Here is a 20,980-nt window from a genome sequence, read left to right on the forward strand (position 1 = left end):
GTAAAAACAGGGGTGGGGGGGGAAAATGCAAATAGTCCAGGTGGCCATTTGATAAATTGTTCAGGAGTCTTACGGCTTGGGGGTAGAAGCTGTTAAGGTGCCTCTTGGACCTAGACTTGGTGCTCCGGTACCGCTTGCCGTGCGGTAGCAGAGAGAACAGTCTATGACTTGGGTGACTGAAGTCTTTGACAAGTTTTGGGGCCTTTCTCTGACACCGCCTGGTATATACAGTGGCAAGAAAAAGTATGTGAACCCTTTGGAATTAACTAGATATCTAAATAAACTGGTCATACAATTTGACCTGATCTTCATCTAAGTCACAACAATAGACAAACACAGTCTGCTTAAACTAATAACACACAAACAATTATACGTTTTCATGTATTTATTGAACACTCCGTGTAAACATTCACAGTGCAGGTTGGAAAAAGTATGTGAACCTTTGGATTTAATAACTGGTTGACCCTCCTTTGGCAGCAATAACCTCAACCAAACGTTTTCTATAGTTGCGACCTGCACAACAGTCAGGTGGAAGTTTGGACCATTCCTCTTTACAAAACTGTTTCAGTTCAGCAATATTGTTGGGATGTCTGGTGTGAACTGCTCTCTTGAGGTCATGCCACAGCATCTCAATCGGGTTGAGGTCAGGACTCTGACTGGGCCACTCCAGAAGGTGTATTTTCTTCTGTTGAAGCCATTCTGTTGTTGATTTACTTCTGTGTTTTGGGTCATTGTCCTGTTGCATCACCAAACTTCTGTTGAGCTTCAATTGGCGGACAGATAGCCAAACATTCTCCTGCAAAATGTCTTGATATTCTGGGGGATTCATTTTTCCGTCAATGATAGCAAGCTGTCCAGGCCCTGAAGCAGCAATGCTCCCTCCACCATACTTTACAGTTGGCATGAGGTTTTGATGTTGGAGTGCTGTGCCTTTTTTCTCCACATAGTGTTGTGTGTTCCTTCCAAACAACTCATCTGTAGTTTCATCTGTCCACAGAATATTTTGCCAGTAGCGCTGTGGAACATCCAGGTGCTCTTTTGCAAACTTCAGACGTGCAGCAATGTTTTTTTTGGACAGCAGCGGCTTCTTCTGTCATGTTTAGTGTTTTACGTATCGTAGACTCGTCAACAGAGATGTTAGCATGTTCCAGAGATTTCTGTAAGTCTTTAGCTGACACTCTAGGATTCTTCTTAACCTCATTGAGCATTCTGCGCTGTGCTCTTGCAGTCATCTTTGCAGGGCGGCCACTCCTAGGGAGAGTAGCAACAGTGCTGAACTTTCTCCATTTATAGACAATTAGTCTTACCGTGGACTGATGAACATCAATGCTTTTAGAGATACTTTTGTAACCCTTTCCAGCTTTATGCAAGTCAACAATTCTTAATCTTAGGTCTTCTGAGATCTCTTTTGTTCGAGGCATGGTTCACATCAGGCAATGCTTCATGTGAATAGCAAACTCAGATTTTGTGGAGTTCATATACTTTTTCCAACCTATACTGTGAATGTTTAAATTATGTAGAGGAGGAGAGAGAGAGAGAGAAAGAAAGAGAGAGAGAGAGAGAGAGAGCCTCTTTCACTCTGATAGAAAATAGAGAACAAAGAGTGTGAAAGTAAGACAGAGAGAAGAGAAAAGCAAGTGAGCAAAAGAGAGAGAGAAATAGAAAGAGGGAGGGACGGAGAGGGAGGGACTCAGTGGATGATGCAGAGAGAAAAGCAAGTTCTCAAGAGTTCTGTGGTGAGTCTTTGAGCGGTCGGGGCAGAAACAGACACCAGACAATCCGGAGCTGTGAGTGACTGATCTATGTGTGAGCTGTGTGTTGGGAGCAGTCAGAGTCGACCGTGAGATGTGTGTGTGTATTACTGTGAGCTGTGTGTGTGTGTATTACTGTGAGCTGTGTGTGTGTGTATTACTGTGAGCTGTGTGTGTGTATTACTGTGAGCTGTGTGTCTGTATTACTGTGAGCTGTGTGTGTGTATTACTGTGAGCTGTGTGTGTGTATTACTGTGAGCTGTGTGTGTGTATTACTGTGAGCTGTGTGTGTGTATTACTGTGAGCTGTGTGTGTGTATTACTGTGTGTGTGTGTGTGTATTACTGTGTGTGTGTGTGTGTGTATTACTGTGTGTGTGTGTGTGTGTATTACTGTGAGCTGTGTGTGTGTATTACTGTGAGCTGTGTGTGTGTATTACTGTGAGCTGTGTGTATTACTGTGAGCTGTGTGTGTGTATTACTGTGAGCTGTGTGTGTGTGTATTACTGTGAGCTGTGTGTGTGTGTATTACTGTGAGCTGTGTGTCTGTATTACTGTGAGCTGTGTGTGTGTGTATTACTGTGAGCTGTGTGTGTGTATTACTGTGAGCTGTGTGTCTGTATTACTGTGAGCTGTGTGTGTGTGTATTACTGTGAGCTGTGTGTGTGTATTACTGTGAGCTGTGTGTGTGTGTATTACTGTGAGCTGTGTGTGTGTATTACTGTGAGCTGTGTGTGTGTATTACTGTGAGCTGTGTGTGTGTATTACTGTGAGCTGTGTGTGTGTATTACTGTGAGCTGTGTGTGTGTGTATTACTGTGAGCTGTGTGTGTGTGTATTACTGTGTGTGTGTGTCTGTATTACTGTGAGCTGTGTGTGTGTGTATTACTGTGAGCTGTGTGTGTGTGTATTACTGTGAGCTGTGTGTGTGTGTATTACTGTAAGCTGTGTGTGTCTGTATTACTGTGAGCTGTGTGTGTGTATTACTGTGAGCTGTGTGTGTGTATTACTGTGAGCTGTGTGTGTGTGTATTACTGTGAGCTGTGTGTGTGTATTACTGTGAGCTGTGTGTGTGTATTACTGTGAGCTGTGTGTGTGTATTACTGTGAGCTGTGTGTGTGTATTACTGTGAGCTGTGTGTGTGTGTATTACTGTGAGCTGTGTGTGTGTGTATTACTGTAAGCTGTGTGTGTCTGTATTACTGTGAGCTGTGTGTGTGTATTACTGTGAGCTGTGTGTGTGTGTATTACTGTGAGCTGTGTGTGTGTGTATTACTGTGAGCTGTGTGTGTGTGTATTACTGTGAGCTGTGTGTGTGTGTATTACTGTGAGCTGTGTGTGTGTGTATTACTGTGAGCTGTGTGTGTGTGTATTACTGTGAGCTGTGTGTGTGTATTACTGTGAGCTGTGTGTATTACTGTGAGCTGTGTGTGTGTGTATTACTGTGAGCTGTGTGTGTGTGTATTACTGTAAGCTGTGTGTGTGTGTATTACTGTGAGCTGTGTGTGTGTATTACTGTGAGCTGTGTGTGTGTATTACTGTGAGCTGTGTGTGTGTATTACTGTGAGCTGTGTGTGTGTATTACTGTGTGTGTGTGTGTGTGTATTACTGTGAGCTGTGTGTGTGTGTATTACTGTGAGCTGTGTGTGTGTGTATTACTGTGAGCTGTGTGTGTGTATTACTGTGTGTGTGTGTGTGTGTATTACTGTGTGTGTGTGTGTGTATTACTGTGAGCTGTGTGTGTGTGTATTACTGTGAGCTGTGTGTGTGTATTACTGTGAGCTGTGTGTGTGTATTACTGTGTGTGTGTGTGTGTGTATTACTGTGTGTGTGTGTGTATTACTGTGTGTGTGTGTGTGTGTATTACTGTGACCTGTGTGTGTGTGTATTACTGTGTGTGTGTGTGTGTATTACTGTGTGTGTGTGTGTGTATTACTGTGTGTGTGTGTGTGTATTACTGTGTGTGTGTGTGTGTATTACTGTGTGTGTGTGTGTGTGTGTGTATTACTGTGTGTGTGTGTGTGTGTGTATTACTGTGACCTGTGTGTGTGTGTATTACTGTGTGTGTGTGTGTGTGTATTACTGTGTGTGTGTGTGTGTGTGTATTACTGTGTGTGTGTGTGTGTGTGTATTACTGTGTGTGTGTGTGTGTATTACTGTGTGTGTGTGTGTGTATTACTGTGTGTGTGCTTGGAGCTCAACCTGCTGCTAGTAGACAGAAGCGCTGTGGACGCATGAATTTCAGGTCACAATTTTCAGTCAGGACTGAACTGAACTGAGCTTGGATGAACTGAACAAGACTGGGCTTGGTTCATGCTGGGGCTGGAGTGGGCTTGGATGAACTGAACAAGACTGGGCTTGGTTCATGCTGGGGCTGGAGTGGGCTTGGCTGAACTGATTCGGTTCGGGCTGGGGCTGGACTGGGTTTCACTGGTCTGGTGCTGGTCTGGTGAAGACTGATAGCTTGTGTGTCGTGCCCTCCATGTCCTTTTCACATTGACAGTGTGGGAGAGCTGCGATCTGAGAGGGAAAACACACTAGTAGACGAACACACACACACACACACACACACACACACACACACACACACACACACACACACACACACACACACACACACTGTGGAAAGGATGCACACACACCGAGGAGACGACACGCACACGTCCTAATTTTGTCGAGACGATATTGACCTCTTGGGGAATCCCCCCGTATTTCTGTGCTGACGATGGCATCGTCGGTGGCTTATGTGTTGTTGCTGGTGGCCGCTGTCGTGCTGGGATTGTACCACATCTTGGTGGAAGGGGGGTGTGCTGGGAAGTGCTGCGGGGGTTCTGACATCACCTGTGTAACGGCAGACTGGAGGATGGACCGGGTATACAGAGCCTGCTACTGCGACGAGGGCTGCTTCAGGACCAAAGACTGTTGCTATGACTACCCCACCGAGTGCCCAGGTAAGGACGTATGGGATCAGGACAGGTCAGGAGGATGGATGGGGTCAGGACAGGTCAGGAGGATGGATGGGGTCAGGACAGGTCAGGAGGATGGATGGGGTCAGGACAGGTAAGGAGGATGGATGGGGTCAGGACAGGTAAGGAGGATGGATGGGGTCAGGAGGATGGATGGGGTCAGGACAGGTCAGGAGGATGGATGGGGTCAGGACAGGTCAGGAGGATGGATGGGGTCAGGAGGATGGATGGGGTCAGGACAGGTCAGGAGGATGGATGGGGTCAGGACAGGTCAGGAGGATGGATGGGGTCAGGACAGGTAAGGAGGATGGATGGGGTCAGGACAGGTAAGGAGGATGGATGGGGTCAGGAGGATGGATGGGGTCAGGACAGGTCAGGAGGATGGATGGGGTCAGGACAGGTAAGGAGGATGGATGGGGTCAGGACAGGTCAGGAGGATGGATGGGGTCAGGACAGGTAAGGAGGATGGATGGGGTCAGGACAGGTCAGGAGGATGGATGGGGTCAGGACAGGTCAGGAGGATGGATGGGGCCAGGACAGGTCAGGAGGATGGATGGGGTCAGGACAGGTCAGGAGGATGGACGGGGTCAGGACAGGTCAGGAGGATGGATGGGGTCAGGACAGGTCAGGAGGATGGATGGGGTCAGGACAGGTAAGGAGGATGGATGGGGTCAGGACAGGTCAGGAGGATGGATGGGGTCAGGACAGGTCAGGAGGATGGATGGGGTCAGGACAGGTAAGGAGGATGGATGGGGTCAGGACAGGTCAGGAGGATGGATGGGATCAGGACAGGTAAGGAGGATGGATGGGGTCAGGACAGGTCAGGAGGATGGATGGGGTCAGGAGGATGGATGGGGTCAGGACAGGTCAGGAGGATGGATGGGGTCAGGACAGGTCAGGAGGATGGATGGGGTCAGGATAGGTCAGGAGGATGGATGGGGTCAGGAGGATGGATGGGGTCAGGACAGGTCAGGAGGATGGATGGGGTCAGGACAGGTCAGGAGGATGGATGGGGTCAGGATAGGTCAGGAGGATGGATGGGGTCAGGAGGATGGATGGGGTCAGGACAGGTAAGGAGGGGATGGGGTCAGGACAGGTAAGGAGGATGGATGGGGTCAGGACAGGTAAGGAGGATGGATGGGGTCAGGACAGGTAAGGAGGGGATGGGGTCAGGACAGGTACGGAGGGGATGGGGTCAGGACAGGTCAGGAGGATGGATGGATGGGGTCAGGACAGGTAAGGAGGGGATGGGGTCAGGACAGGTCAGGAGGGGATGGGGTCAGGACAGGTCAGGAGGGGATGGGGTCAGGACAGGTAAGGAGGGGATGGGGTCAGGACAGGTAAGGAGGGGATGGGGTCAGGACAGGTACGGAGGGGATGGGGTCAGGACAGTAGTAATTGTTGTCATTATGTCCCAAATGGCACCCTATTCCCTATGTAACCACTGTACGTCTAAGTCTGATTTAGAACTTTAGGGCCCCTTTAGGTACAAAAAAATATATACAAATGTGATAAAATATTGAATTTGACCTTTACTACTATAGCCCAGAGAAACGCATTGAATAAAACATTCATAAATGGCAAAAAAGACATCATAAGATACAAGGTTTTGAAGTGTCTGTCCTTTATGTCGGAGAGATAAGAAAGCTCAGGAAATTGCGTATATATGCAGTATTTATATATACAGTATTTATATATACAGTATTTATATATGCAGTATTTATATATGCAGTATTTATATATACAGTATTTATATATGCAGTATTTATATATACAGTATTTATATATACAGTATTTATATATGCAGTATTTATATATACAGTATTTATATATACAGTATTTATATATACAGTATTTATATATGCAGTATTTATATATACAGTATTTATATATGCAGTATTTACATATACAGTATTTATATATGCAGTATTTATATATACAGTATTTATATATACAGTATTTATATATGCAGTATTTATATATGCAGTATTTATATATACAGTATTTATATATGCAGTATTTATATATGCAGTATTTATATATACAGTATTTATATATGCAGTATTTATATATACAGTATTTATATATTCAGTACCAGTCAAAAGTTTGGACACAACTACTCATTCAAGGGTTTTTCTTTATTTTGACAATTTTCTACATTGTAGAATAATAGTGACGACATCAAAACTATGAAATAACACATATGGAATCATGTAGTAACCCAAAAAAGTGTTAAACAAATAAAAATCTATTTTATATTTGAGATACTTCAAAGTAGCCACCCTTTGCCTTGATGACAGCGCTGCACACTCTTGGCATTCTCTCAACCAGCTTCATGAGGTAGTCACCTGGAATGCATTTCAATTAACAAGTGTGCCTTGTCAAAAGTACATTTGTAGAATTTCTTTCCTTCTTAATGTGTTTGAGCCAATCAGTTGTGTTGTGACAAGGTAGGGATGGTATACAAAAGATAGCCCTATTTGGTAAAAGACCAAGTCCATATTATGGCAAGAACAGCTCAAATAAGCAAAGAGAAATGACAGTCCATCATTACTTTAAGACATGAAGGTCAGTCAATACGGAACATTTCAAGAACTTTGAAAGTTTCTTTAAGTGCAGTCGCAAACACCATCAAGCGCTATGATGAAACTGGTTCTCATGAGGACCGCCACAGGAAAGGAAGACCCAGAGTTACCTGGGTCTTACCAGCCTCAGAAATTGCAGCCCAAATAAATGCTTCACAGAGTTCTAGTAACAGACACATCTCAACATCAACTGTTCAGGGGAGACTGAGTGAATCAGGCCTTCATGGTCGAATTGCTGCAAAGAAACCACTACTAAAGGACACCAATAATAAGAAGAGACTTGCTTGGGCCAAGAAACACGAGCAATGGTCATTAGACCGGTGGAAATGTGTACTTTAGTCTGATGAGTCCAAATTTGAGATTTTTGGTTTCAACCATCTTAGGTGAACGGATGATCTCTGTATGTGTGGTTCCCACCGTGAAGCATGGAGGAGAAGGTGTGATGGGGTGGGGGTGCTTTGCTGGTGACACTGTCAGTGATTTATTTAGAATTCAAGGCACACTTAACCAGCATGGCTACCACAGCATTCTGCACCGATACGCCATCCCATCTGTTTTGTGCTTAGTGGGACTAATTTGTTGTTCAACAGGACAATGACCCAACACACCTCAAGACTGTGTAAGGGCTATTTGACCAAGGAGAGTGATGGGGTGCTGCATCAGATGACCTGGCCTCCACAATCACCCGACCTCAACCCAATTGAGATGGTTTGGGTTGAGTTGGACCGCAGAGTGAAGGAAAAGCAGCCAACAAGTGTTCAGCATATGTGGGAACTCCTTCAAGACTGTTAGAAAAACATTCCAGGTGAAGGTGGTTGAGAGAATGCCAAGAGTGTGCAAAACTGTCATGAAGGCAAAGTTTGGCTACTTTGAAGAATCTAAATTATTTAAAATGTTTTTATTTTTTTAACACTTTTTTGGTTACTACATGATTCCATATGTGTTATTTCATAGTTTTCATGTCTTCACTATTATTCTACAATGTAGAAAATAGTAAAAATAAAGAAAAACCCTTGAATCAGTAGGTGTATATATTATACTTTTTCTTTTGCACATATTTCAGCCCTTTTTTGGGGGTAAGGCACAAAACTACCTTTATACTTCCAGTCACGGGTCCCGGGGCTCTTGTAGGGGTCGTAGAGCAAACAGACGGGTCCTGGGACTCTTGTAGGGGTCGTAGAGCAAACAGACGGGTCCCGGGACTCTTGTAGGGGTCGTAGAGCAAACAGACGGGTCCCGTGACTCTTGTAGGGGTCGTAGAGCAAACAGACGGGTCCCGGGACTCTTGTAGGGGTCGTAGAGCAAACAGACGGGTCCCGGGACTCTTGTAGGGGTCGTAGAGCAAACAGACGGGTCCCGGGACTCTTGTAGGGGTCGTAGAGCAAACAGACGGGTCCCGTGACTCTTGTAGGGGTCGTAGAGCAAACAGACGGGTCCCGTGACTCTTGTAAGGGTCGTAGAGCAAACAGATGGGTCCCGGGACTCTTGTAGGGGTCGTAGAGCAAACAGACGGGTCCCGTGACTCTTGTAGGGGTCGTAGAGCAAACAGACGGGTCCCGGGACTCTTGTAGGGGTCGTAGAGCAAACAGACGGGTCCCGTGACTCTTGTAGGGGTCGTAGAGCAAACAGACGGGTCCCGGGACTCTTGTAGGGGTCGTAGAGCAAACAGACAGGTCCCGGGACTCTTGTAGGGGTCGTAGAGCAAACAGACGGGTCCCGGGACTCTTGTAGGGGTCGTAGAGCAAAACAGGAAAACACCAATATGTTTGTGAGAATCTCCCCTCCCCTTTCTGTAGATCAAACCGTTCGGACACTACAGACGTTAACTCTAATCCCACTTACCATTTACGCTTCACCTCTGTCCTCTAATAGTTAATGTACTGTACTTGGCCAGAGAGTGTTTGCATCGCAAATGGCACCATATTCCCTATGTTGTGCACTACTTTTAACCATGTCCCTATGGGTCCCGGTCAAAAGTAGTGCACTTATAAGGGTTCCATTTGGGACACATTCGTTATACATTTACAAACAGCATGTACTGTAGGAGTCGAGTCAGACAAGCTGAGTGTACCTGATACACACACACACACACACACACACACACACACACACACACACACACACACACACACACACACACACACACACACACACACACACACACACACACACACACACACGCATGGCCTACATCAAAGACCCAGTACTCAGCGAGCGTGAGGAGAGCATTGAAAAGAGAACGGACTAAATGGGTCATGGACTGGAATCAGCCTTAGTTACATTTAGACCACTCAACGCTGTACAGAACACGAATCCTCTGGTCAAAAGTAGTGCACTACACAGGGAACAGGGTGCCATTTGTGACTCACACAATTCATTCTCTCATTGATTGAGTGTCATTTCTAGAATATTGAGCAGTTGGATGAGCTTACTGTACACACCCCTGGTTTACATTCTTCAGTCTTATGAGTATAGTTTGGTAAGTTACACACCCCTGGTTTACATTCTTCAGTCTTATGAGTATAGTTTGGTAAGTTACACACCCCTGGTTTACATTCTTCAGTCTTATGAGTATAGTTTGGTAAGTTATACACCCCTGGTTTACATTCTTCAGTCTTATGAGTATAGTTTAGTAAGTTATAGACCCCTGGTCGTCAAACAGGGATAGTTTAGTCAGTTATAGACCCCTGGTCGTCAAACAGGGATAGTTTAGTAAGTTATAGACCCCTGGTCGTCAAACAGGGATAGTTTAGTAAGTTATAGACCCCTGGTCGTCAAACAGGGATAGTTTAGTCAGTTATAGACCCCTGGTCGTCAAACAGGGATAGTTTAGTGAGTTATAAACCCCTGGTCGTCAAACAGGGATAGTTTAGTCAGTTATAGACCCCTGTTCGTCAAACAGGGATAGTTTAGTCAGTTATAGACCCCTGGTCGTCAAACAGGGATAGTTTAGTAAGTTTGTTCAAAACTGTTCAACTATTGTCTTTCTCTATCTTTGAGTCAACTACTCACTACATTTTATGCACTGCAGTGCTAGCTAGCTGTAGCTTATGCTTTCAGTAATAGATTTATTATCTGATCCTTTGATTGGGTGGGCAACATGTCAGTTCATGCTACAAGAGCTCTGATAGGTTGGAGGACGTCTTCCGGAAGTTGTCATAATTACTGTGTAAGTCTATGGAAGTGAGTGAGAACCATGAGCCTCCTAGGTTTTGTATTGAAGTCAATGTACACAGAGGAGGACGGAAGCTAGCTGTCCTCCGGCTGCACCATGGTGCTACCCTACAGAGTGCTGTTGAGGCTACTGTAGACCTTCATTGCAAAACAGTGTGTTTTAATCAGTTATTTGGTGACGTGATTATATTTAGTATAATTCTATCTAAAAAGGATAATATTTTAAATGTTTTACTATTTTTATTTGTATGAAATTCACTGAGGAGGATGGTCCTCTCCTTCCTTCTCTGAGGAGCCTCCACTGCTGCACACCCAGCCAATCTGCAGATCCAGGAGTGAAGAAGGAGTGGTCTAAAGTAGTGCACTACATAGGGAATAGGGTGCCATAGGGTCCTGGTCTAAAGTAGTGCACTACATAGGGAATAGGGTGCCATAGGGTCCTGGTCTAAAGTAGTGCACTACATAGGGAATAGGGTGCCATAGGGTCCTGGTCTAAAGTAGTGCACTACATAGGGAATAGGGTGCCATAGGGTCCTGGTCTAAAGTAGTGCACTACATAGGGAATAGGGTGCCATAGGGTCCTGGTCTAAAGTAGTGCACTACATAGGGAATAGGGTGCCATAGGGTCCTGGTCTAAAGTAGTGCACTACATAGGGAATAGGGTGCCATAGGGTCCTGGTCTAAAGTAGTGCACTACATAGGGAATAGGGCATCATTGGGGAGTGACCAGTGTGTCTATGTTGTCTCTTTGTCCAGCCCAGTCGTGTGTGGTGACCGAGTGGAGTCACTGGAGCGGTTGTGCCCAGCCCTGCCAGCGGTCCATGAGGAACAGGTGATTCCTGTGTTTTATGTGTTAGTGTGGTTTTGTCTTCATTTTGAAATGTTTTAAAGGATACAATTATTATTTATTTTTTTACCCAAAATCCATCAATCTTTCAAGGCAGCGCCACATTGTGCAGGAGCCCAAGAACAATGGAGAGCCCTGTCCCAGTCTGGAGGAGCAGGCAGGCTGCATGGACTACCAGTCACACCAGGGAGAGGTCTGCACTCAGAATACTGGTAACACACACACACACACACACACACACACACACACACACACACACACACACACACACACACACACACACACACACACACACACACACACACACACACACACACACATGGGGACTGTGAGGGTCTAGTTGTGGTGTTGACATGGGGACTGTGAGGGTCTAGTTGTGGTTATGACATGGGCACTGTGAGGGTCTAGTTGTGGTGTTGACATGGGGACTGTGAGGGTCTAGTTGTGGTGTTGACATGGGGACTGTGAGGGCCTAGTTGTGGTTATGACATGGGGACTGTGAGGGTCTAGTTGTGGTGTTGACATGGGGACTGTGAGGGTCTAGTTGTGGTGTTGACATGGGGACTGTGAGGGCCTAGTTGTGGTGTTGACATGGGGACTGTGAGGGTCTAGTTGTGGTGTTGACATGGGGACTGTGAGGGTCTACTTGTGGTGTTGACATGGGGACTGTGATGGTCTAGTTGTGGTTATGACATGGGGACTGTGAGGGTCTAGCTGTGGTTATGACATGGGGACTGTGAGGGTCTAGTTGTGGTTATGACATGGGGACTGTGAGGGTCTAGTTGTGGTGTTGACATGGGGACTGTGAGGGTCTAGTTGTGGTTATGACATGGGGACTGTGAGGGTCTAGTTGTGGTTATGACATGGGGACTGTGAGGGTCTAGTTGTGGTGTTGACATGGTCTCTCTCCAGGTCCAGGTTTCATCACCACCATGGATCTGTTTGGTAAAGGAAGAAGACAGCATGACATCACACCTCTGGACCCTGGGTATGCTGCGTCATGAATACTTAGATACTTAGTGTTATGAACACTTATATCAAGTCTTATAATGCTCTTTTTTTGATTCCACCTGCCTACTGTTTAGTTCAAAAGGTTTCCACCGTTTTTCCGAGTGGAAACATAAGCTTTTGCCCTCGTACCCATCATATACAGGAACAACAGTGTTTACCCACCTGGATATGAAGCTGACACACACACACACACACACACACACACACACACACACACACACACACACACACACACACACACACACACACACACACACACACACACACACACCCCTGGCGGCAGATTTAAGATCCTAAACGAAACCCTTTGAAATATAACACTAGTATTTAGCAGCTATGAAACATGAATAACGTCACATGTACAAAGGATGTGGATAACAAAGGCCAAGGTGCTCTGAACGCACAGCAACCACAGACACACCCAGGCCGCATCCCAAATAGAACCCTATTCCCTATATAGTGCACTACTTTAGACCAGGGCCCTATAGAACCCTATTCCCTACATAGTGCACTACTTTTGACCAGGGCCCATGACGTGTGGTCCCAAGTAGTGCACTACGTAGGGAATAGGGTGCCATTAGGGACCCAATCATACTGATGACCCAACCTAGGAAAATTCCTATTACACATACCCATTGATCCTTTGGGACTATATATAGTGCACTAGATCAAAGTTGATATCCATTTACTGCAGACCTACCAGTATGTCAACACTTATGGGGGAGGTCTTGGCTTATTATGTGAAGGTCCAGTCAGCACCCCCCGCCTCGGGCACCCCTTTAATTCAAGCCATCACTATTCAATGAAATAACTTTGTCTGCGTCTCAAAATGGCACCTTGTTACCTATGGGCCCTGGTCAAATCTAGTGCCATTTGGGACGAAGTTATAGTGTGAAATGTCACATATGATATTTCAAAACCCTCTGCCTGTCCCCTTCCTCCGTCCCCTCTGTCAGGTTCTGTATGGAGTATAAGATGGAGTCTCTGACTCCTCACTGTAGGGTGGAGAAGCGACCACACACCCACTGGATGCAGTATCTACGGGAGGGTTACGTGGTGTGTGTGGCGTGCCGACCACCCGCCGTGCGTAACCATAGCGGCAGCTGCCAGGGAGACGGGCAAGAATCCGACAGGTACGGGTCACGGGAGGGATCATTTTAAAGTCATTTGTTCTTATACAGACAGTAAAGTAAGCAATGTTCAAGCCAGAATGGCCCAATGTAGTGCAGATTGTGTAGTGTGAGGCAGCGTTGATGTCCAAGCCCCTGGAAAGGATCTAAGTTGATTTGTTATTGTAAAAAGGCATATTATTGAGGAAATGAGAAATCCACGTTCAAAATGATTTCACAGGAGTACAAGCTGAATCGAAAACATTTCTGTTTTAACATTTTTAAAAAACATGTTCGCGCGAGAAAGGTTTCACACACGGACGCACGGTAGTTGTGTGATCATCACAGTGTTCTCTTTGTGACCCCCTCCCTCACCTGTTAGAATGACCTTTCAGAACAGTGGTATTTCCAGGTATCTTCCTGTATCACTGTCTGTCTCCACCAATCCATTACTATTAGCTTTGTGGGAAGTACTGACCCAAGTATCGAGAAAAGTTTCGCTGCGGGAAAATGGAAACAAGGGTTTCTAACCTACGGTCTGTGGGGAGCTGCTCCATTGGCAGGCTGTGAGCCATACTAACCTACGGTCTGTGGGGAGCTGCTCCATTGGCAGGCTGTGAGCCATACTAACCTACGGTCTGTGGGGAGCTGCTCCATTGGCAGGCTGTGAGCCATACTAACCTACGGTCTGTGGGGAGCTGCTCCATTGGCAGGCTGTGAGCCATACTAACCTACGGTCTGTGGGGAGCTGCTCCATTGGCAGGCTGTGAGCCATACTAACCTACGGTCTGTGGGGAGCTGCTCCATTGGCAGGCTGTGAGCCATACTAACCTACGGTCTGTGGGGAGCTGCTCCATTGGCAGGCTGTGAGCCATACTAACCTACGGTCTGTGGGGAGCTGCTCCATTGGCAGGCTGTGAGCCATACTAACCTACGGTCTGTGGGGAGCTGCTCCATTGGCAGGCTGTGAGCCATACTAACCTACGGTCTGTGGGGAGCTGCTCCATTGGCAGGCTGTGAGCCATACTAACCTACGGTCTGTGGGGAGCTGCTCCATTGGCAGGCTGTGAGCCATACTAACCTACGGTCTGTGGGGAGCTGCTCCATTGGCAGGCTGTGAGCCATACTAACCTACGGTCTGTGGGGAGCTGCTCCATTGGCAGGCTGTGAGCCATACTAACCTACGGTCTGTGGGGAGCTGCTCCATTGGCAGGCTGTGAGCCATACTAACCTACGGTCTGTGGGGAGCTGCTCCATTGGCAGGCTGTGAGCCATACTAACCTACGGTCTGTGGGGAGCTGCTCCATTGGCAGGCTGTGAGCCATACTAACCTACGGTCTGTGGGGAGCTGCTCCATTGGCAGGCTGTGAGCCATACTAACCTACGGTCTGTGGGGAGCTGCTCCAATGGCAGGCTGTGAGCCATACTAACCTACGGTCTGTGGGGAGCTGCTCCATTGGCAGGCTGTGAGCCATACTAACCTACGGTCTGGGCGGAGCGGCTCCATTTGCAGGCTGTGAGCCATACTAACCTACGGTCTGTGGGGAGCTGCTCCATTGGCAGGCTGTGAGCCATACTAACCTACGGTCTGTGGGGAGCTGCTCCATTGGCAGGCTGTGAGCCATACTAACCTACGGTCTGTGGGGAGCTGCTCCATTGGCAGGCTGTGAGCCATACTAACCTACGGTCTGTGGGGAGCTGCTCCATTGGCAGGCTGTGAGCCATACTAACCTACGGTCTGTGGGGAGCTGCTCCATTGGCAGGCTGTGAGCCATACTAACCTACGGTCTGTGGGGAGCTGCTCCATTGGCAGCCTGTGAGCCATACTAACCTACGGTCTGTGGGGAGCTGCTCCATTGGCAGGCTGTGAGCCATACTAACCTACGGTCTGTGAGGAGCTGCTCCATTGGCAGCCTGTGAGCCATACTAACCTACGGTCTGTGGGGAGCTGCTCCATTGGCAGGCTGTGAGCCATACTAACCTACGGTCTGTGGGGAGCTGCTCCATTGGCAGGCTGTGAGCCATACTAACCTACGGTCTGTGGGGAGCTGCTCCATTGGCAGCCTGTGAGCCATATTAACTTCTACTTGCACACAATCCCGGATCCGGGAGCACCCTCATCAGTAAAAAAGCTGACTAGCATAGCCTAGCATAGCGCCACAAGTAAATACTAGCATCTAAATATCATGAAATCACAAGTCCAAGACACCAGATGAAAGATACACATCTTGTGAATCCAGCCATCATTTCTGATTTTTAAAATGTTTTACAGGGAAGACACAATATGTATTTCTATTAGCTAACCACGATAGCAAAAGACACAACTTTTTTTTCCCACCATTTTTTTACTGCATAGGTAGCTATCACAAATTCGACCAAATAAAGATATAAATAGTCACTAACCAAGAAACAACTTCATCAGATGACAGTCTGATAACATATTTATTGTATAGCATATGTTTTGTTCGAAACATGTGCATATTTCAGGTATAAATCATAGTTTTACATTGCAGCCACCATCACAACTCTCACCAAAGCAACTAGAATAACTACAGAGAGCAACGTGAATTACCTAAATACTCATCATAAAACATTTATGAAAAATACACAGCGTACAGCAAATGAAAGACAAAGATCTTGTGAATCCAGCCAATATTTCAGATTTTTTAAGTGTTTTACAGCGAAAACACAATATAGCATTATATTAGCTTACTACAATAGCCAACCACACAACAGCATTGATTCAAGCCAACAATAGCGATAACGAATAAACCAGCAAAATATATTAATTTTTTCACTAACCTTCTCTTACTTCTTCAGATGACAGTCCTATAACATCATATTACACAATACATATAGAGTTTGTTCGAAAATGTGCATATTTAGCGGCACAAATCGTGGTTATACAATGAGAATAGTAGCCAAGCTGCAAAGAAAATGTCGGGAGAAATCTTGGGAGAGGCACCTAATCTAATCAATAACTAATCATAAACTTGACTAGAAAATACAGGTTGGACAGCAAATGAAAGATACATTAGTTCTTAATGCAACCGCTGTGTTAGATTTTTAAAATTAACGTTACTACGACATACAGTGTGCGTTAAAGCGAGACCGCACCGAAATTAATGGCGGAATAGTAGTTTTACATTTTTCAACAGAACAACGAATTAACATCATAAATAGTTCTTACTTTTTGATGAGCTTCCATCAGAATCTTGAGCAAGTTGTCCTTTGTCCAGAATAATCGTTGCTCCGGCTGTAGAATGTAGTCTTCAGCTTAGGAATTAGCAGCAAACATTAGCTATGTGGCCCAGACGTGTCCAACTCCAATTGCGCAGCACAAAGAAAATTCAGAAAATCGCAATATACTGATATAAAATGATATAACTCGGTTTAAAATAACTACATTATGACGTTTTTAACACCTATATCGAATAAAATCAGAGCCGGATATATCTAAGGCCTATAACGAGAGCTTTCCAGAATGCCATCCTGAGGTCTGTCTCGCGTCATGGCGAACGTTGAAAAGAGTGCACCCCACGTTCCAAGACCATTTATATGGCCTCAGATCTGCCTAGCAACTCCATTCCAATTCTCACTGCTTGCTGACATCTAGGGGAAGGCGTATGCAGTGCATGTCGACCAATAGAATACATGCAAATTAATAAACTGACCCTGGAACAGATTGCCTGATTTCAGATTTCTCACTTCCTGACAGGAAGTTTGCTCCAACTTGAGTTCTGTTTTACTCACAGATATAATTCAAACGGTTTTAGAAACTAGAGAGTGTTTTCTATCCAATAGTAATAATAATATGCATATTGTACGAGCAAGAATTGAGTATGAGGCAGTTTAATTTGGGAACGAATTTTTACAAAGTGAAAACAGCGCCCCCATATTGAGAAAAGGCTAACCTGCGTCCTGTGTGTGTTGCAGTGAGGAGCTGCTCCATTGGCAGGCTGTGGGGAACTCTCGCTGTCGAGGAACATGGAAGAAGGTCCAGAGAACAGCACACTGCTCCTGTCCTCACGTCCACAGCTTCCTCTTCATATAAACACACAGCAAACCCCCAGTCCCAACTGGCATCCTGTTCATTATATAGACAGGTTGGCTGACAACGGCACGAACATGATGTGTGCCCATAGATGGGGAAGAAGGCAGTGTGTCATGATCGTGAACGGTCAAATAGCTAGCAACAATGACAAGGAGCTGCCATGTGAGGAACTGTACGTGGCTCATTTCAGGTAGTTAGTGTGGCTTGCGAAGCAAGAGTCCCCACTTTAAATCTTCAACATACACTACATGGCCAAAAGTGTGTGGATAACCTTTCAAATGAGTGGATTCGGCTATTTCAGCCACACCCGTTGCTGACAAGTGTATAAAATCGAGCACACTGCCATGCAATCTCCATGGACAAACATTGGCAGTAGAATGACCCATACTAAAGAGCTCAGTGACTTTCAACGTGGCACCGTCATACGATGCCACCTTCCCAACAAGTCAGTTTTCAAATGTCTGCCCTGCTAGAGCTGACCCGGTCAACTGTAAGTGCTGTTATTGTGAAGGGGAAATGTCTAGGAGCAACAACGGCCCAACCGCAAAGTGGTAGGCCACACAAGCTCACAGAAAGGGACCGCTGAGTGCGTGTAAAAATTGTTTGTCTTCGGTTGGAACACTCACTACTGAGTTCCAAACTGCCTCTGGAAGCAACGTCAGCACAATAACTGTTCGTCGGGAGCTTCATGAAATGGGTTTCCATGGCCGAGCAGCTGCACACAAGCCTAAGATCACAATGAACAATGCCAAGCGTCACCTGGAGTTGTGTAAAGCTCGCCGCCATTGGACTCTGGAACCGTGGAAACGCGTTCTCTGGAGTGATAAATCACACTTCACCATCTTGCAGTCCGACGGACGAATCTGGGTTTGGCGGATGCCAGGAGAATGCTACCTGCCCGAATGAATAGTGACACCTGTAAAGTTTGGTGGAGAAGGAATAATGGTCTGGGGCTGGTTTTCATGGTTCCGGACCCTTAGTTCCAGTGAAGGGAAATCTTGACGCTACAGCATACAATGACATTCTAGACAATTCTGTGCTTCCAACTTTGTGGCAACAGTTTGATGAAGGCCCTTTCCTGTTTCAGCATGACAATGCCTCATGCACAAAGCTAGGTTCATACAGAAATGGTTTGTCGAGATCGTTGTGGAAGAACTTGACTGGCCTGCACAGAGCCCTGACCTCAACCCCATCAAAAACCTTTGGGATGAATTGGAACGTTGACTGCGAGCCAGGCCTAATCGGCCAACATCAGTGCCCAACCTCATATATTCTATTATGGCTGAATGGAAGCAAGTCCCCGCAGCAATGTTCCAACATCTAGTGGAAAGCCTTCCCAGAAGAGTGGAGACTGTTATAACAGCAAAGTGGGGACCAACTCCATATTAATGCCCATGATTTTGGAATGAGATGTTCGACGAGCAGGTGTCCACATACTTCTGGTCATGTCGTGTTTTTCCTACTCATTATAGTTATCATTTGGAACGCTACTCCTCTTAAGCTAGAAAAGTGATTCAAACTTTAAAACGCGTAGACCGGTCTGGATTAATTTGGTTGTATACAACTTTTTGATATATTTTTTAACTATTAAGATTTTTGTATTTCTTTTTGTCATCCAACTCATTGGATTTTCTCAACATTCTAAAGACCCTATTGTGACATTCATTTCCTCAACATTCTAAAGGCCCTATTGTGACATTCATTTCCTCAACATTCGAAAGGCCCTATTATGACATGAATTCCCTCAACATTCTTACAAATGGACAATGACCCCAAGCATACTTCCAAAGTTGTAGCAAAATGGCTTCAGGACAACAAAGTCAAGGTATTGGAGTGGGCATCACAAAGCCCTGACCTCAATCCCATAGAAAATTTGTGGGCAGAACTGATGAAGCGTGTCCGAGCAAGGAGGCCTACAAACCTGACTCAGTTACACCAGCTCTGTCAGGAGGAATGGGACAAAATTCACCCAACTTATTGTGGGAAGCTTGTGGAAGGCTACCCAAAACGTTTGACCCAAGTTAAACAATTTAAAGGCAATGCTACCAAATACTAATTGAGTGTATGTAAACTTCTAACCCACTGGGAATGTGATGAAAGAAATAAAAGCTGAAATAAATCATTCTCTACTATTATTCTGACATTTCACATTCTTAAAATAAAGTGGTGATCCTAACTGACCTAAGACAGGGCATTTTTACTAGGATTAAATGTCAGGAATTGTGAAAAACTGAGTTTAAATGTATTTGGCTGAGGTGTTTGTGAACTTCCGACTTCAACTGGATGTATGATAGTTGAATTCCTCTGTCCCCCCCCCCCTTTTCATTGTGTAACAAGCCGTAATATCGGGTTAGTCCACTAGGGACTTTTCAGTGCATCATGTTAATACTCACTGTATAATCTATCCTGTGTGTGTTTGTTGATGTATTTCTGTGCGATTATTTCATTAGTTAGTAAATAAATAATTATGACAATTTGTGTATCGCTGATTCATCACGGAGACTTGGGTTCATGCAGATTTATAGGATATTATGACGTTCAGAATGGGACTGAAATAGGAGCAAATGATGGATGGTTTATCGAGATATTCTGATATTTTTGAGTTAATTCGGGAAACGGTAACTCGTTAAATAAACTTTTCCCGTGGTGCCCCAGATTACTACTTAATTAATTGTTACATGATTCATTTAATTCATAATGACAAAGCAAAAACAGGTTTAGACATTTTAGCAAATGTATAAAACAATTTAAACTGAAATATCACATTTACATAAGTATTCAGTCCCTTTACTCAGTACTTTGTTGAAGCACTTTTGGCAGCGATTACAGCTCGAGTCTTCTTGAGTATGACGCTACAAGCTTGGCACACCTGTATTTGGGAAGTTTCTCCCATTGTTCTCTGCAGATCCTCTCATGCCATTTTGCGCTGTTCTGTGAAGGGAGTTGTACACAGCGTTGTACGAGATCTTCAGGTTCTTGGCAATTTCTCACATGGAATAGCCTTCATTTCTCAGAACAAGACTAGACTGAAGAGTTTCAGAAGAAAGTTATTTGTTTCTGGCCATTTTGAGCCTGTAATCGAACCCACAAATGTTGATGCTCCAGATACTCAACTAGACTAAAGAAGGCCAGTTTTATTGCTTCTTTAATCAGAACAACAGTTTTCAGCTGTGCTAACATAATTGCAAAAGGGTTTTCTAATGATCAATTAGCCTTTTAAAATGATAAACTTGGATTAGCTAACACAACGTGCCATTGGAACACAGGAGTGATGGTTGCTGATAATGGCCTCTGTACACCGATGTAGATATTCCATAAAAAAATCTGCCATTTCCAGCTACAACAGTCATTTACAACATGAACAACGTCTACACTGTATTTCTGATCAATTTGATGTTATTTTAAATGGACAAACAATGAGCTTTTCTTTCAAAAACAAAGACATTTCTAAGCGACCCCAAACTTTTGAACTGTAGCGTAGGTAGTT

The 20,980-nt window shown here is 45.2% G+C and overlaps 1 protein-coding gene across 1 annotated transcript; it reads left to right on the plus strand.

Annotated features, from left to right (window-relative positions):
• The first annotated feature begins 4,472 nt into the window (after positions 1-4,472).
• Positions 4,473-17,493, plus strand: LOC120027762 (somatomedin-B and thrombospondin type-1 domain-containing protein-like). The gene is made up of 6 exons (XM_038972782.1): positions 4,473-4,698; positions 11,229-11,304; positions 11,413-11,531; positions 12,232-12,307; positions 13,287-13,463; positions 17,376-17,493. The coding sequence occupies exons 1-6, from the start codon at positions 4,473-4,475 to the stop codon at positions 17,491-17,493; spliced, it is 792 nt and encodes a 263-aa protein (XP_038828710.1).
• The last annotated feature ends 3,487 nt before the right edge of the window (positions 17,494-20,980 follow it).

Source organism: Salvelinus namaycush, chromosome 33 (assembly GCF_016432855.1).
Source record: "Salvelinus namaycush isolate Seneca chromosome 33, SaNama_1.0, whole genome shotgun sequence".
Lineage (NCBI taxonomy): Eukaryota > Metazoa > Chordata > Actinopteri > Salmoniformes > Salmonidae > Salvelinus > Salvelinus namaycush.